The 18,513-nt window shown below is 42.9% G+C and overlaps 1 protein-coding gene across 1 annotated transcript in view; it reads right to left on the bottom strand.

The window, feature by feature from the left end:
- Positions 1–4,621: 4,621 nt before the first annotated feature.
- Positions 4,622–18,513, bottom strand: part of vps50 (VPS50 EARP/GARPII complex subunit) — a 164,963-nt gene continuing 151,071 nt past the window's right edge. Inside the window, exons 24-28 of the mRNA XM_048557646.2 lie at positions 16,979–17,075; positions 16,664–16,822; positions 9,181–9,302; positions 5,774–5,963; positions 4,622–5,531 (exon numbers count right to left, since the gene is read on the bottom strand). Of these exons, the coding sequence (XP_048413603.2) occupies positions 5,412–5,531; positions 5,774–5,963; positions 9,181–9,302; positions 16,664–16,822; positions 16,979–17,075 (688 nt within the window). The 3' untranslated portion in view covers positions 4,622–5,411. The remainder of the gene's footprint in view (positions 5,532–5,773; positions 5,964–9,180; positions 9,303–16,663; positions 16,823–16,978; positions 17,076–18,513) is intronic.

The following is an 18,513-nucleotide window of genomic DNA, read 5'->3' on the forward strand; positions in this document are numbered from 1 at the left end:
CCATCTTCCCTGGACTGACCTATCCCCTCCCTACCTCCCCACCTATACTCTCTCCACCTATCTTCTTTTCTCTCCATCTTCGGTCCGCCTCCCCCTCTCTCCCTATTTATTCCAGAACCCTCACCCCACCCCCCTCTCTGATGAAGGGTCTAGGCCCGAAATGTCAGCTTTTGTGCTCCTGAGATGCTGCTTGGCCTGCTGTGTTCATCCAGCCTCACATTTTATTATCTTCGATTCTCCAGCATCTGCAGTTCCCATTATCTCCAGTTCTTGTTCACAAAATCTAGTGTAATGGAATGTGCAAATAATGTTGCTTTGACATCAGTGGAGCAGGGCAAAAGAAGCGAGAGACCCAACAGGTAATAGAGAAAGACTTAGACAGGATTCTCGTAAGCTGTGTTCAGTTACATGCAAATAAGTATGTACTGAGAAGTCAGAGATTCTTACTCAAGGATAAAGATGAATTTCGGATGCTCAGGCTCAAGAGTGATATTCCAGTGGAAAGGAAGCATCCTCAAAGGTTTTATACGAGCATCCAACACTGAGAGAACACAAAAATACTTACCAAATCATAGCAGCAGTACATCAAGCCATAGTGAATGGGTATTAAAGCATGTGGGTACAACTAAAAGTAAGGACTACAAAATATAAAATTGATGTAACGAGAGACAAGACAACATTGGCAAGCAAAATGGGCCAATGTGTCAAGGGATGGCAGATGGATTTTAATTTAGATAAATGTGAGGTGATACATTTTGGTAATGCAAATAAGGACAGGATTTATCCAGTTAATAGTAGGGCCCGAGGGAGTGCTGCTGAACAGAGACATCTAGGGGTACAGGTGCATGGTTCCTCGAAAGCAGAGTCGTAGGTAAACAGGGTGGTGAAGGTGGCATTTGGTACACTTGCCTTCATTATTCATAGTCATAAGGTAGCCTGCCAGCTTTCAGAAACATTAATCAATTTTTGTATATTTTCTTTTATTACCATCATTTCCAAACATTCGCCTCCTCTTTTAGTGTACTCACTAAGAGTTCAGGTCACCACTTCAATAATGCACTTTAGATAATATGAAGTATGATGGTGGTTAAGAGTGATGGAATGGGCAATGGAGAGCTGTCTAGATGAGGGGGCGGTAAAGAATGTTGTTTGACAAAGACAGGCATCTGCAGTGCTTGGGAGTACAATGTCTACTCACCAGAACAGATGTAACAGAGATGGAGAAACTGGGGAAAACAGGATGGGTTTTTTGCAGGATAGAGGGTGGGAGGAGGTGTAGTCTAGGTAGCTATGGGAATCTGCGGCTTTGTAGTAAATGTCAGTTCGTGAGCTATTGCCAGAAATGGAAACAGAGATCAAGAAAGGGGAGGGAGGTGTCCAAGATAGACCAAGTGAACGTGTGGGCAGGGTGGAAGCTGTTAGCGAAGTCGATGGACTGCTCCAGTACAGCCTGGGTGCAGGATGCAGCACCCATGTGTACAGGAGTTGGGATGTCATGGTATGGTTGTACAGGACATTGGTTAGGCCACTTTTAGAATACTGCCTTCAGTTCAGGTCTCCCTGCTACAGGAAAAATGTTCTTAAACTTGAAAGAGCTCAGAAAAGAATGACAAAGATGTCACTGGGCTCAGAGTGTTTGAGTTGTTGGGAGATGCTGAACAGGTAGGGGCTTTTTTTTTTCATCCTAAAAAGTGTGATGGGTTCATAGGTAACCTCATTCAGGTTTATAAAAAGATGGGGAGCATTGATAGGGTGAATAGCCAAGGTCTTTTTCCCAGCGAGTTTTGAGAAGATTTGTAGCTCAGGTTGAGGTTCTGGATGTGAGTTTGCTCGCTGAGCTGGAAGGTTAGTTTTCAGACGTTTCATCACCATTCTAGGTAACATCATCAGTGAGCCTCCGATGAAGCTTTTTCCCAGGTTAGGGAGTCCAAAATTAGAAGGCATAAGTTTAAGAAGAGAGGGGAAAGATTTAAAGAGACCTAAGGAGTAACTTTTTCAGACAGAGGGTGGTGTGTGCATGCAACGAGCTTCCACAGGAAACGGTGCAGATGGGACATTACAACATTTAAAAGGCATCTCGCTAAGTACTTAAAAAGGAGGGATATAGGCCCCAAATGCTGGCAAATGGGACTAGTTCAGATGAGGATAGCTGGTTGGATTGAAGCTGCTGTTTAACTCTATGAATTAAATCAAATCTTAAAATGTTTCACAAATAGATAGCTAGGAAAAATTTTGACCCTCATACGGATGCAAAGAGGAACCTTCATACAAAGCTAAACCATTAATGTGCACTTTGTATTAGTCTTTATAAAAGAATCATTATCTGAACAGAACTCTAAATGAGTACAATGAGAGAGGAGGGGGATGTTATAGAAATGATTAGAATAAATAAAATATACAAAAATGATTTGCATTTCTGAAGTTGACAAGGTTACCTTTTTGAATGCAACGCACCTTATAATCGCTGAAAAAAACAAAGGATAGAAATAAAATGCCTCCAGCTTTATAATCCCCTTGCCTCACACTGCACGGTTCTACCTGCTCTCCATGATCCACAAGCCAACTACCACTGCCGACCCATCATCTCCATATGCTCTTGTCCCACTGCACTCATTTCTTCCTACCTTGGCTCCATTCACTCCACGTGGTCCAGTACTCATCCCACACCACGCCCTCCACCTCTCTGGTAACCTCCAGTTCCCTGGCCCGCAGCATTTCATCGTTACTATGGGTGCGCCATCCCCCTACATATCCATACAACACAAGGACAGCCTACAGGCCCTCAGCTTTTTATTCTTATTCGCCAACAGACCCACACAGATTGACCTCTCCATTTCCTTCTGGCAACAGCTTATGCACTGACATTTACCACAAACCCACAGATTCCGAGAGCTACCCAGATTACGCTACCTCCCACCGTGTATCCTGCAAAAACTCCATCCCATTTTCCCAAATTCCTCCATTTCTGCCACATCTGCTCTGACAAGATGTTCCACTCCCAAGCATCCCAGCTGTCTGCCTTTTTCAAACAACACTCTTTACTAGCCTCTGTTATCCAGACAGCCTTCTCCACAGCCCTTAATCACTAGTCACCCCAAACTTGCCATCCCACCAGCCTCGATATCCAGCGTATCATCCTGAAACACTTCCGCCAAGTCTAATTAGACCCCACCTCCTGGAACATCATTTTTTCCTCACCCCCCTCTGCCTTCTGCAAAGTAGCTAAGTTAGGGAACTTAATTATAAAGGGGGGGAGGAGGCAACTCAACATAAAAGCATGGGAAACAACACAGTAGGAGGCATATGACCTACTGTGAATGTTCATCAATGGTCACTAATACTCTGGCTTCAGTGGGGACAGGTTGTATATCACAATGGTTAATATAACGAAGCTGCAGCTTGGGGCTTAAAGGGTAAAGATTCAAATGGAACAGTTACACAGAAATGTGCAGGAGCTCAAACCTAATGCAATTGACATGGAATGCAAGGTACAAAGTAACATGAAATTTTGGAAGGGCAAGGTGTGGTGTTGACAGACCACATTTATGGCTTACTCTGTGAAGTGCTACCGTGTTGCCTTGCATCCTCAGCTGAGTCACAAATGTCCAATGGAAAAGAAAAACGGCTACCATCATCCCAGAAAGGGCAGAGAGAAAAGGCAAAGAAACTGCCTCTTTTTCTGTCTTAGGGCACAGTCTCTACTTACACTTGTATGCAACACTGTCTTACTTAGAACACTTTTGCAGGATGGAAGGTACTGGTAGACAAACTCTTGGTCATCTACCAAACCCAAAAACTCCTACTATATTTATGCAACACAGTTTGTGCTGCATTTCTTGATTTAAGGTCCACTATGTCAAAGGTTGATGTACGAGCATCCCAGTGACCCTCCTTGTTAGAGTCCTTTTTCTTCTGCATTGAGTTCTGTGGTAAACGGGAATTTGTGTGTGATGTTACAACCGACTGGTCAAATCACTAAGAAGTTGTTTTACATCTGACGTTGCCCACACGGGGTCGTGAGAACTGGGACCAATGGATTCAGCCTTAGCAGGTGATATCATCACTGTGGCCATTGCAGAGAGCAGCAGAGACTGAGTCACTGAATTTATATTTAAAGTTGACCCATGTAGACTTAACACCTGCAAGGAATTCAACAGTTAGCGGTTAGCCAGGAAAGAGAAGTTCAGGCCATAATTAGATCAGCCAGGATATTAATGAATTTTGGAGCAGGCTCAATGAACTGAATAGCCAAATTCCGTTTACATTTCATCAGGTAATTAAAAATTAGCTCCAAAGTTAGATTTTCAACAGGCATGTCTCATGAGCATAGCACTCATATGTACCCTCTGCCCATTTTAAAACAACAATTTAAATGAAACCAGTCTCAACTATACACCTATACATACTTGAAAACACAACGGAAAGTATTGGGAAATTAAAAATAAAAAGTAGATACATACATTGGTGTAAGAATATACACCTTAACATTTATGAGAAAAAGTGAAACTATCAAAAGAAAAGGGTTGGGTACATCAAATAATATGCAGAAACAAGGTGGAGGGATTAACTTTACTGTTAGAGAGCAAACTTAGTGACAACACAGTGGAAGTCTGAATTATAATTAATTTTACAATTATTTTATTATTTCAAAGAAGCTTGTAATATCCGTTTGATGAAAATTGACATGCAAAATAAAATTTTGCTGTCCATACTCAAAATCTCTATGTAACATTATGACTGATTTAACACAAGTCGTTGCAGAATATAAAAATTCTCCCAGTTTGCGCTTTTTTATTGTTGAGATACAAATCCATGATACACTTTTAACAAGGAAAAAATTAACTTCCCAAATTCTAATACCAGAACAAATTAAATGAGGATGTACAGAATTTAACTTTTCCTTTAGTCAGTGGTTCTGTATGAAACATAAGCCCTCATTTATTAGTATGTACTCTTTTACATATTGAAAAAAATGATTGTAAAACCAATTTAGCTAACATTTGCTTCAACACATATAGTAGTCCACACTTAGTAACACTACTAAGATACAGTTTCCTTCTGTTACAATATAGAATCCTTACAACCCATATTTCAACAGATAAAAAAATTATAACCTGCTGCCACCAAAAATTAAGCAGAACATTGTGAATATTTTTCAAGTAGGTTCTAAAAACAGGATTACTGAGAGGAACGGGCATATCAAACAAGACAGGAATAAAGCTAAACCGTAACACACATTAGACACTAAAGCAGCAGTTCCCAGTTCATCATGTAACATTGCTTTTTTTGATCAGAAAACAAGTAACATGCATCATAAATGCGTGTAACTCAAGACAGCCATTATCTATTTACTTAGGGTGGATTTGTTTATTCCTGTGCCAGCTGGAATGACAGTCGACCATTGGTATGGGCTATCTTTTAGGCTTGTCGGACTCATCAATAGCTGCTATCAGTTTCTGTCGCGCTTTTTTATTTATATGGGAGCCCAAACAAACATTCACGAGGTTGGTTAGCTGCTTGGTTGAATATTCCTGCACAAAGAAAACAGGTCAGCTTTTAGAATGGAAAAAAAGTCACTCAACTTTGCAAAACAAATTTGTGTAAAGTGAAAAGATAACATGCTTACAGAGAGTTCAGTTGGTTGATGCTTAAAATATTAACAGAATTAATTTATAGGACATGAAACTATCCATGTTTAACATCTAAAACTTTGCAGCTGCAAAAATATTTTTGCAGTCGTTCATGAAAATCTTCAGCCATTTTCCCTTCTTACCCTGTGTTCTTTAATCCATCTTTCCATGTCATTTTCAGTCAAATAATAGGCCTTAATGTAGGTTTCAACAAATTCTTTATCCGGAATTGGTCTGATGTCTGTCAGCTTCTCCAACTTCATTAAAAACTGTTGAAAGTCCAGCTGCATCAAGGCACGTCCCTCATTACTACATTTTTTTGCATTTGCGTAACTATAGTGGAAAGGGAATGAAGAAAATGACACCTCTGTAAATATACCTAGTCAAAGAAATTATGAAAATGATGAATAAAGTTTAATTATGTTTTGCAGCAAAATTGAAATTTTGCTCACACCTCTGCCATCATTAGAAAGGGTTATTTGAAAATATCCTCTAGTGCCAAGTAGAGATAATCTTCTAGTCCAATTTTAAAATTTAATTGGCATGTCAAACGAGAATGGTGTACAATTCTTCGAATAAAAACCTCAACTTCATGGACGTGCACTGCGAAATGTGGATGAATTGTTCAGCACTATTACAGACATACATTTTAATAGGAACTTAAGTGCAAATCACCTTCAAAGAATTTGTCCTGAAACACTTTCCCTGGTAAGTGACAGTTTGGTCTTACACAAACAAGTGATCAGAGAGGACTTATTTGACAGAAATAACTACTCTTGAATATTCAAAACTGCCTGTTCCTGCAATGACAGACAGACATGGCAATATCCTTAGCTACTGTGCATTAATATATTGTAACTTATGACTTGTAAATACATCAAACAGGATTTTTTTTCCCTCAACGTGAGTTGGCCAATGAGATAATGCAACATTTTCAATAAATAGATTCATCTCTTCAGAGGTAACTACACAGTGTTACCAAATCACTTCATTTCGATGTACAAACATGTGGATGCAAAGGCAAAATACAGCAAGTGAGAGGAACAAAGGTCGATAACTACATTGAAGGCATTTGAAGAAGCAGAGGTACAGGGATTGAACTTCATCCACCAAAATAAATAATTTAATGAAAGCTGTCCACAACCTGTTCCATTCACTGATCACCACCTCAAGTATCCTTTTTGTAGCTCTTGAAACCCCAACGCTACCTTACCAATGAGTGTTAGTTGTTTCTGTTGTAATAACGAACAAGATGAAATTTCCTCCAAGCAACTTTAAATTACTAACAGTTTCAATGAACTTCCTATAAATATGTTACGATTATAAACGCCTTGTATATCAGATTTCCGTGTCTTTGGAACTCAAGTTAATCATAAACTGCCTTGCAGCTTGAGATACAGAACATAGAACAGTATAGTACAGGCCCTTCGGCCTACGATGTTGTGCCAAACTTTTACCCTAATCCTAATGTCTATCCACCCCTACCTTATATTATTATCCATATGACTATCTAATAGCCACTTAAATGCTCCTAATGAGGGCAACTCCACTACCCTCTCCGACAATGCATTACACACCCCTACCACTCTGAGTAAAGAACTTATCTCTGATGTCTCCCCCATATCTACCTCCACTCATTTTAAAACCATGTCCCCTCGTAATAGCTACCCTCACCCTAGGAAAAAAGTCTTTGGCTATCTGCTCTGTTTATACCTCTGATCATTTTGTACACCTCTAACAAGTCACGTCTCATCCTTCACTGTTCTAAAGAGAAAAGCCCTAGATCTCTCAACCTTTCCTCGTAAGACCTTCCCTCCATTCCAGGCAACATCCTGGTAAATCTCCTCCACCTCTTTTGCAACACCTCCACATCTTTCCTGTAATGAGGCGACCAGAACTGGACACAATACTCCAGACGTGGCCAAACCAGGCTTTTGTACAGCTGGAGCATAACTTCATTGCTCTTGAACTCGATCCCTCTATTAAATGAAAGCTAACACACCATATGCCTTCTTAGCAACTCTATCCACCTGGGTGGCCGCTTTCAGGGAACTGTGAACATGAACCCCAAGATCTCTCTTCTCTTCCACACAGCCAAAAATCTTTGTTAACCCTATATTCTGCTTTCAAGTTTGTCCTTCAACAATAAACCACCTCTCACTTTTCAAGGTTAAACTCCATCTGCCACTTCTCAGCCCAGCTCTGCATCCTATCAATGTCCCTTTGTAACCCAGAGCAGCCCCTTGCACTGCCCACAACACAACAAACCTTCGTATTGTCCATGAACTTGCTAATCCACCCTTTCACTCCTTCATTCAAATCATTTACAAAATCCACAAATATAAGACGATCTTTTCATTTCCATGGAACCAGAACTGGGCCCCAATTGTGTAAGTCAGTTACTAACAAATCAATTAGAATTTTTTTATGCTCTAAATTTCTTCATTAAAATATTGCTGTAACTCTTAACAACTTCCGACGTGAAAAATCGTTAATTCAAAATATACTCCCAATTGCTTATCAAGTCAACCCAGGCCTTTCGTTCAACATTGGCAGTCTTGCCTGAGTCAGAGGTTACATTCAAGTCACATTCCAAGACTTGAACATGTGATCTTAAGTGATATTTCAGAGGAAGTTGCCACAACGATGTGTTCCTAAACAGAGTTTCTGACTACTTTCTCAAATCAACGTCAAGATTCCCCATCATTTTGTGAACAACAGTAATTCCTCTTGAACCATGAACAGCTTCATATGAAGTAACTTCATAACAAAAAGCACTTCAAAAGTACTTATTAGCTGTCTTGGATCCCCATGTTATACAAGATTCAAGTTTTTTTTCTGAAATTAGAGGCATACCTATGCTGTTATTTCACATTTTTTGTCATTGAGTCCAATACTGTTCAAACTTGATTTACTCAGAGGAGTCTCTCTTCTCGTAAATCTAGTTTGGATTCAAACCAGTGTCCCAAAGTTGAATGAATAGTGTTAAACCACTGAACAATGTATAAATTCAAATCTGAACTGGGGTTGGTTGGTGAGATTTGAATATAGCTTACTAACAGAGTGTATGTAATTGTATGTAACTATGTAAATATCAGCCAAATCAGCTGAACATGTAATTGGGGTTATCCAACCTTACACTGCTAGCAGGAAACACCAGCAGTAGTTGGAAATTCACACAGGACAAATTGTCCGATTTTTCTTTTTGTTTGAGAAATGACAGTGTGTGGATGTAACAATTTCTGATTTCTGCTAGTTTTGGTAGTATCAACTCAAAATGACCCTTAAAAATAACGTGCTGAAACTGATCCCAACATTATAATTACTTAATGAACGTAATCCACAAAAAAACCTTCTGTAAGTACTATAAAGTGCAAGTGAACATGCATTGACAAAATTGGAAGTTGAAAGACTTAAACCCATGAGCTCTGAATTCTGCAGAGGTTCCTGTCACCCACTGTAACCGTGGCATAACTTGTCTAGACATTGTCGGTATCATGCCATTTCTAAATACGGAATTTCAAAGATGTACTAATTAAGGGCAACTTACCCTTCAACAATGGTTCTGTTAGCCAGCCGAATACAATGCTCCCAGAGGACATTAGAAACCTGCAGTGGTATACGCACTCGTTTGGAAACATCAGATAACTTCTTATTGAACTGTTCAAACTCCTGCAGGGACAGATACCAATCATAAACATAAACATAGCCTAGTCTAAAGTATATACGCACTATTAACTTATATATTGTCCCATTTTTATTGTAGCAAAATATCCCAGGGCACTTGGAAGAGGTCCTTAGAGGAGCCAGGGTGTGGAAACTATAAAAAGAGACAGGAGAAAAAAACTTGGCAATTAAATAGGTTTTAAACCATGTCATTCAGGAAGATAGCACAAGTGAACAGGTGGAGATTTGCGCTCCTTAAGTAGTAATTGAACATATGGTTACCATTGGTGAGGCAAAGTGTACAAGCTTGGAGGAATGGAGAATTCAAAGTGGATTAGAGGGAAGGGGTAGAGGGAAGGGGTAGAGGGAAGGGGTAGAGGGAAGGGGTAGAGGGAAGGGGTAGAGGGAAGGGGTAGAGGGAAGGGGTAGAGGGAAGGGGTAGAGGGAAGGGGTAGAGGGAAGGGGTAGAGGGAAGGGGTAGAGGGAAGGGGTAGAGGGAAGGGGTAGAGGGAAGGGGTAGAGGGAAGGGGTAGAGGGAAGGGGTAGAGGGAAGGGGTAGAGGGAAGGGGTAGAGGGAAGGGGTAGAGGGAAGGGGTAGAGGGAAGGGGTAGAGGGAAGGGGTAGAGGGAAGGGGTAGAGGGAAGGGGTAGAGGGAAGGGGTAGAGGGAAGGGGTAGAGGGAAGGGGTAGAGGGAAGGGGTAGAGGGAAGGGGTAGAGGGAAGGGGTAGAGGGAAGGGGTAGAGGGAAGGGGTAGAGGGAAGGGGTAGAGGGAAGGGGTAGAGGGAAGGGGTAGAGGGAAGGGGTAGAGGGAAGGGGTAGAGGGAAGGGGTAGAGGGAAGGGGTAGAGGGAAGGGGTAGAGGGAAGGGGTAGAGGGAAGGGGTAGAGGGAAGGGGTAGAGGGAAGGGGTAGAGGGAAGGGGTAGAGGGAAGGGGTAGAGGGAAGGGGTAGAGGGAAGGGGTAGAGGGAAGGGGTAGAGGGAAGGGGTAGAGGGAAGGGGTAGAGGGAAGGGGTAGAGGGAAGGGGTAGAGGGAAGGGGTAGAGGGAAGGGGTAGAGGGAAGGGGTAGAGGGAAGGGGTAGAGGGAAGGGGTAGAGGGAAGGGGTAGAGGGAAGGGGTAGAGGGAAGGGGTAGAGGGAAGGGGTAGAGGGAAGGGGTAGAGGGAAGGGGTAGAGGGAAGGGGTAGAGGGAAGGGGTAGAGGGAAGGGGTAGAGGGAAGGGGTAGAGGGAAGGGGTAGAGGGAAGGGGTAGAGGGAAGGGGTAGAGGGAAGGGGTAGAGGGAAGGGGTAGAGGGAAGGGGTAGAGGGAAGGGGTAGAGGGAAGGGGTAGAGGGAAGGGGTAGAGGGAAGGGGTAGAGGGAAGGGGTAGAGGGAAGGGGTAGAGGGAAGGGGTAGAGGGAAGGGGTAGAGGGAAGGGGTAGAGGGAAGGGGTAGAGGGAAGGGGTAGAGGGAAGGGGTAGAGGGAAGGGGTAGAGGGAAGGGGTAGAGGGAAGGGGTAGAGGGAAGGGGTAGAGGGAAGGGGTAGAGGGAAGGGGTAGAGGGAAGGGGTAGAGGGAAGGGGTAGAGGGAAGGGGTAGAGGGAAGGGGTAGAGGGAAGGGGTAGAGGGAAGGGGTAGAGGGAAGGGGTAGAGGGAAGGGGTAGAGGGAAGGGGTAGAGGGAAGGGGTAGAGGGAAGGGGTAGAGGGAAGGGGTAGAGGGAAGGGGTAGAGGGAAGGGGTAGAGGGAAGGGGTAGAGGGAAGGGGTAGAGGGAAGGGGTAGAGGGAAGGGGTAGAGGGAAGGGGTAGAGGGAAGGGGTAGAGGGAAGGGGTAGAGGGAAGGGGTAGAGGGAAGGGGTAGAGGGAAGGGGTAGAGGGAAGGGGTAGAGGGAAGGGGTAGAGGGAAGGGGTAGAGGGAAGGGGTAGAGGGAAGGGGTAGAGGGAAGGGGTAGAGGGAAGGGGTAGAGGGAAGGGGTAGAGGGAAGGGGTAGAGGGAAGGGGTAGAGGGAAGGGGTAGAGGGAAGGGGTAGAGGGAAGGGGTAGAGGGAAGGGGTAGAGGGAAGGGGTAGAGGGAAGGGGTAGAGGGAAGGGGTAGAGGGAAGGGGTAGAGGGAAGGGGTAGAGGGAAGGGGTAGAGGGAAGGGGTAGAGGGAAGGGGTAGAGGGAAGGGGTAGAGGGAAGGGGTAGAGGGAAGGGGTAGAGGGAAGGGGTAGAGGGAAGGGGTAGAGGGAAGGGGTAGAGGGAAGGGGTAGAGGGAAGGGGTAGAGGGAAGGGGTAGAGGGAAGGGGTAGAGGGAAGGGGTAGAGGGAAGGGGTAGAGGGAAGGGGTAGAGGGAAGGGGTAGAGGGAAGGGGTAGAGGGAAGGGGTAGAGGGAAGGGGTAGAGGGAAGGGGTAGAGGGAAGGGGTAGAGGGAAGGGGTAGAGGGAAGGGGTAGAGGGAAGGGGTAGAGGGAAGGGGTAGAGGGAAGGGGTAGAGGGAAGGGGTAGAGGGAAGGGGTAGAGGGAAGGGGTAGAGGGAAGGGGTAGAGGGAAGGGGTAGAGGGAAGGGGTAGAGGGAAGGGGTAGAGGGAAGGGGTAGAGGGAAGGGGTAGAGGGAAGGGGTAGAGGGAAGGGGTAGAGGGAAGGGGTAGAGGGAAGGGGTAGAGGGAAGGGGTAGAGGGAAGGGGTAGAGGGAAGGGGTAGAGGGAAGGGGTAGAGGGAAGGGGTAGAGGGAAGGGGTAGAGGGAAGGGGTAGAGGGAAGGGGTAGAGGGAAGGGGTAGAGGGAAGGGGTAGAGGGAAGGGGTAGAGGGAAGGGGTAGAGGGAAGGGGTAGAGGGAAGGGGTAGAGGGAAGGGGTAGAGGGAAGGGGTAGAGGGAAGGGGTAGAGGGAAGGGGTAGAGGGAAGGGGTAGAGGGAAGGGGTAGAGGGAAGGGGTAGAGGGAAGGGGTAGAGGGAAGGGGTAGAGGGAAGGGGTAGAGGGAAGGGGTAGAGGGAAGGGGTAGAGGGAAGGGGTAGAGGGAAGGGGTAGAGGGAAGGGGTAGAGGGAAGGGGTAGAGGGAAGGGGTAGAGGGAAGGGGTAGAGGGAAGGGGTAGAGGGAAGGGGTAGAGGGAAGGGGTAGAGGGAAGGGGTAGAGGGAAGGGGTAGAGGGAAGGGGTAGAGGGAAGGGGTAGAGGGAAGGGGTAGAGGGAAGGGGTAGAGGGAAGGGGTAGAGGGAAGGGGTAGAGGGAAGGGGTAGAGGGAAGGGGTAGAGGGAAGGGGTAGAGGGAAGGGGTAGAGGGAAGGGGTAGAGGGAAGGGGTAGAGGGAAGGGGTAGAGGGAAGGGGTAGAGGGAAGGGGTAGAGGGAAGGGGTAGAGGGAAGGGGTAGAGGGAAGGGGTAGAGGGAAGGGGTAGAGGGAAGGGGTAGAGGGAAGGGGTAGAGGGAAGGGGTAGAGGGAAGGGGTAGAGGGAAGGGGTAGAGGGAAGGGGTAGAGGGAAGGGGTAGAGGGAAGGGTTAGAGGGAAGGGTTAGAGGGAAGGGTTAGAGGGAAGGGTTAGAGGGAAGGGGTAGAGGGAAGGGGTAGAGGGAAGGGGTAGAGGGAAGGGGTAGAGGGAAGGGGTAGAGGGAAGGGGTAGAGGGAAGGGGTAGAGGGAAGGGGTAGAGGGAAGGGGTAGAGGGAAGGGGTAAACAGCCACAGTGTTTACAGACGCGGACCACCTTGAAGGGCACAAGATTAAGATTTTGTAATTTGTCATTTTGAGAGAACAGGAAACAATGTAGCAATAAAAATTTCAGTTGCAGAAGAATACAGCAACAGATGCAGTCTTTCCATTAGAAAGGAAATAGATTTGCAGCTCATCTTGGGGTTGAGAAGGAAATTACAATTGTGATCAACCTATAACAAAAGCTATGGATTTGTGACGGGAGTTTTCAAATGTTAATCTGGTGGCAATGCTGGCTGATTCAAGAATGGATAGAAACAGTGGAAAGTGCTGAAATAGAAAGAGTCAATGAATGTAGACTCTGGTGTCATCTGCGCGGAACATATGTAAACTGACCCCCATGTCAGTGGATCATTTCACCAGGATCAATGCAGAGATGAAGAGTGCAAAGGATGAAACTTTGCAAGTCTTACACAGGAAGTGCAAGGATGGAAAAGTTGGTAGAGATGTCATAAGTAGAAAGATGAAAGCAGAACGCAGTGCAAGGAGAGGCATGGAGTCAGATGATGGTAAAACACAAAATATTAGTTGATTCTGTAAAACACAAAGTTTGCAGAATGGTCAAGAGTCAATCATGTGTTTCAGTTTACATTTAAAACTAATATTTATAATCTCAGTTAGGGCCATTTGGGGACTTTCGGGTGTTGAATATTTGATTAAAGTATTTCAACTAAGAAGTTGTGGATGTCGGAAGCAGAAGCACGTCATGCAATGAGCCTACAAGTAGTGACACAGGTGCCTGTGTTTATTTCACCAAGAGGACGACTAAGTTATTAAGTACTTGCCTTTGAATGGAGTACTTTCCTGAATTAAGTACTTGCCTACGAAAGCACTCAGCGAGTACTTTCAAAGCCGAGTTAGACAGATCTTCGATTGACGTAGAAGTGAAGGGTTATGGGAGCAGGCAGGGAAATGCAGTTAAGTTTAGTCATGAGGTAACCTATGAGCAGACTCAAAGGCCAAATGGCCTCCTCTTACTCCTATTTCTCATGCTATGATTTCAAAGGCTCAGCTAGGTCCCCGAGCTGGTCTCTTGGCCATTGAAGTGCTTTCCCCCTATCTTAAATGGCATCAGTCCTTTAGGATTAAGCAGAGGCTTCACAATTCTAAAACAATGGAGCTTTAAAATTAGACAGATCTGGTGTATAAAGGTATTGGTCTAACTTCCAGAAGAAGTTCCAAATGAGATACAGTCAGATTTCTGTAATTTGTTTACAATAATTAATTTCTATCGATCTTCTTTTTGTCAACTTAAGCCAGAAGTTGCTTATTTAGTTAATTCAGAAGTTTTGAATTTGTTACAGTCGTTACTGTGAAATTTATCTGGAAGTTTAAACTTACGGATAATTACCTGTCAGCCTGAATTCTGTGATAAAGTCTCCAACTTTCAGTTAGAGTGAAAGACTTCCAGGAGCTCTAACTCATTTGCCTGAACAGTTACACAGGAAACATCAGAGGGGCCAAAACCTGCTCCAACCCCAGGTAACTATAAAACCGATAACCACTGTTCTCACCACAACTCACTACTCATCGACCAGACTCTTATGCCCAATTTGACCTGTCCTAATTTAACATACCCCTTCACTTAACCTTCCAACTCCCACCAATACAATCTGCCCTTCATCCAGTTACATGCCTCAGACCCCTCAACACTAACAGAATAGTTGTCAATTTTATTACCACAAAGCACTGCCATCTCTCCATAGCTTTCCAATGAAGTTCTAGAACATTTAAATGCTTAATTTACAGGAATAGGGCAGTTAACTGCGTAAAAGGAGGTGTGGTTTGGCTTCTTTCAATGCTCTTACAGCATTAGGAGTCAGCTGGATTGAAATTAAGCCTCTAGCTGTAAAAATTAGGGCCAAAAACACAGGGTGCGGATGTCGGGAATTAGGTGCAGGGGCAGCAAACTGAAAATGATTACTGCAGTTGGAAGATTCAAGCTAGAGTGGAGTTAATGCAATCAAATCACTACACTACAGTAAATATTCTACTTCAGAATAATTGGAAACCAGCATATGCTGCAAAAATATTGCATTCGGCTTAAAACACACATGAAAAAGTATTCCACGTAGGCATTACAAGATTAAAGACGTGAACAGAAAATTCACCCTACAATAAATCTTTGGGAAATGGAATAAATGTAAGTTGAAGAAAAATAATAAATTATGTAATCAACAGCATAAATAAATTGAAAAAAACTATGGAAATTGAGATGAATAATTATGCAATGTAACATATTCCAATTCACAGTCAGCAGTAAGTCAGAAATCACACATCATCAGGTTATAGTCCAACAGGTTTATTTGAAAACATAAGCTTTCAAACTCTCAGTCCTCCTTCAGGTGATAGTGACAGACGTACTATCAAGAACAGAATTTGTAAATAAAATATCAAAGGTTCACATGAGTTTGTACTAAGCAAAACTAAGATGTTGTTAAATCTTTAATCAGCTAGAAGATTTTAGTTGGTTAATATGTGTGTGTGTATATATATATATATATTATATATATATATATATCCCTTAATTCCTTTCAAGTCACAGTTCTGACAGAACTAACTATTTTATCAGTGTTAAAAAAAGTGACACTTTAGGACAGACAATGCGTATTAGATGTGAGGCCTTGTTTAGAATCTGTTGGTGTTTTGGTTTGCAGTCAGGCTGGTTTATTTCCAAAGTAGGTATTTGTAAAATGTCACATTGACTGACTGTGTATAAATGGAGTGCTTTTTGAACAAAATAAAATGTAACTGCAAATATATATTCACTCCATAGATTTGTGCGCGCACACGCGCACTCCCTTCCCGCCCGTCGCTTGTGCGCTCTGCCTCTTCCCCACTCCCCCCGACACACATGTAACTATGGGATGAATTTATATTTGCAGATACACTTTGTTTTGTTCAAAAAGCACATAACTTTATAGACAATCAATATGGTGTTTTATAAATTCCTACTTTAGAAATAAACCAGTCTGACTCCAAACCAAAACATCAGATTCTAAACGGGGTCTCACACCTAACACACATTGTCTGACCTAAAGTGTCACCTCTTTTTTTACACTGGTAAAACAGTGAGTTCTCTCAGAACTGTGACTTGAAAGGAATTCAGGGATTTATATATACAGATTAATCAACTAAAACCTTCTGGCTGATTAAAGATTTAACAGAATTCTGCGTCTGACACTACCACTCTCACTCACACCTGAAGGAGGACTGAGGCTCTGAAAGCTTGTGTTTTCAAATAAACCTGTTGGACTATAACCTGATGTTGCGACATTCCTGACTTTGTCCACCCTAGTGCAACACTGACACCATCACATTGCAGTCAGTAGTAAATTAGACTTGCTGGGTACCTTATGCAAAAAAGGCAAGAGGTTACTGAGCTAATTATAATATTTTTAAAAACCTCTTGTGATGCTTGATTTGAATTCACTTGTAGTGTTATTTATTTAATTAACATACAGTTGAAATTAATTCATGAGATATAGCTACCTATAATTAATAAATATGGTATAAATTATTATTTGAGATCAAAGCGAGCAAATACCATGCCTCATTAATCAGCAGCTCAAAATTATTCAACTGTACTGCATATACTAGAAAGGCAAAACAGGCGTTCAAGAAAGATTCCTGTATTACTGCATAATAATTTAAATGCTTGTCTGATTAATGTATTGTAATACTTTGCCATTGCAATAATCTTCATGCTTTCAGTTACCTTAAGAAGAGTATCGATATACACATTGTGTTGTGACATAATTTCTTTGATATCCCATTTAACATTAGCCATAAGATGCAGCATCTGTTCGTAATCAATAGCTTTGGCAGCCACAATCCAGTAAATTGGTTTGCGCAGCTCACTTGCAGTTGATACAGTCTATTTGATGTCAGAGCAGAAGGGAAGAAAAAGGGTTAAACACAACAAGCCAATAACTGGATGTGATTTTATTTCAGAAATAGGCACTTTAAAATGAGCAAAATTCTTGCTATCACAACTGATCATGATATTACACTGGAAAACTTGAATCCTGACCTGTGAATAAAACTGCTGCAAAAAAGGCTTCTTGGCTGAAGGCATCATGGCATCAAGATGTGGCTGCAGACATTCAAATTGATCAGCTAGAAATACCCTGAAAAAAGATACAAGGTCATTTAATCATTAAGCACTTGTTGCAGCTTTGAGAAGGTATCCTGTCAATTATCATCTGGAATATCACAGGAAACTAAGGAAGAGGCCCTTCTATCTGAGAATTCTGAAGAGGTGCATCTATGAAATACAACTTCAAACTATGAATTCACCTTCAAATTTATTGTCAAAGCAAATCATTCATTCTATCCCATCCAAGAGAGGGATAGATTTCACATTGATGGTCAGGAGATTTGATAAGAATGGATAACAAGGGGCAAATAATCTGGCCAAGTAACAATGTATGATGCTTTGGTTACAGTCCTCCATCTCCACATTTGAAGCACTGATTTTAAACATAAGTTTTATAACATATTTCTTTAGTTTACTGCTTTCATCAATTCTCAATCATATTTCTAACAACTGCTATTCAAGATTTTTTTTACACAGTCAAAGTCCAAGAGATTGATATCTTGTCAAAGATAATTCTGAATGTAAAAATAAAGGGTTGGGAAGGATTCAAGTCACTGACTAAATGAAAATGACTGACTAATATCTCAGCTAATATGCTTACATAGTTTTTACATTTTATCCATTAGACTACCAGCAAGTCTTATGAACTTGCAACAATTTCCATGCAGAAATAGCTATAGATTTTATTGTTATGTGCACTCAAGAACATAAGTACATGTGTACAGTGAAAAAAAGTGTACAAATGTCATCGTTCCTGGCACCATCTTAAGCACAAAGGTACCTAGGTATAAAATCTCAGGTACAAAGTAGAAATATAAAGAAACAAGGTTAAAAGGTCAAACATTACAGTCCTCCTTAGTATTAAGTTGAAAAAAAAAGTTTAAAAAATTCAACAGTCTTTCTTAAGTGCTAAGCCATGCTGAGCTTGCACTCACTACAAGGGCTCGATCTCCTTTGCTTTGGTCTGCACTCCAGGGGACCTCAGGCTGCCTGCTCTCACCGCTGCCAGAAATGTCCGGGGTCCTCCCTCACTGCTGTGTTGGGTTCACTCTTACTGCATTTAAGTCTTGACCTCCAACCTGTTAAAGTACCAGCCCAGGCGTCCAGCTCCTGCCATGCTCCAGGCTGCAACAAGCCTCAATGCCATGGGCCGTCAACGTCCTGGCTTTAGGCCCCCAGCTGCTGCCACACTCTGGACCTGACGAAGCCACAATGCCATCAGCATCATCACAGCCAAGCTATCTCCGGGAGTTAAATAAGTAGCAAAAGAAACAAACTAAAGAAAACACTTTTAAAAAAAAAGCAAGTTGTCATTGGCGGAATGGACGAGCCTACTCCACCACCACCATCTAAGTCTTAACTACTAGAGATACCTGCACAGAAGATGGATTCTAAACAATGAAAAGGAGAAATTAACTAACCACCAACAGCTAAGTGATGACATTAATTGGAAGGATTAAGCAAGAGAT

Source organism: Stegostoma tigrinum, chromosome 2 (genome assembly GCF_030684315.1).
Source record: "Stegostoma tigrinum isolate sSteTig4 chromosome 2, sSteTig4.hap1, whole genome shotgun sequence".
NCBI classification, from domain to species: domain Eukaryota; kingdom Metazoa; phylum Chordata; class Chondrichthyes; order Orectolobiformes; family Stegostomatidae; genus Stegostoma; species Stegostoma tigrinum.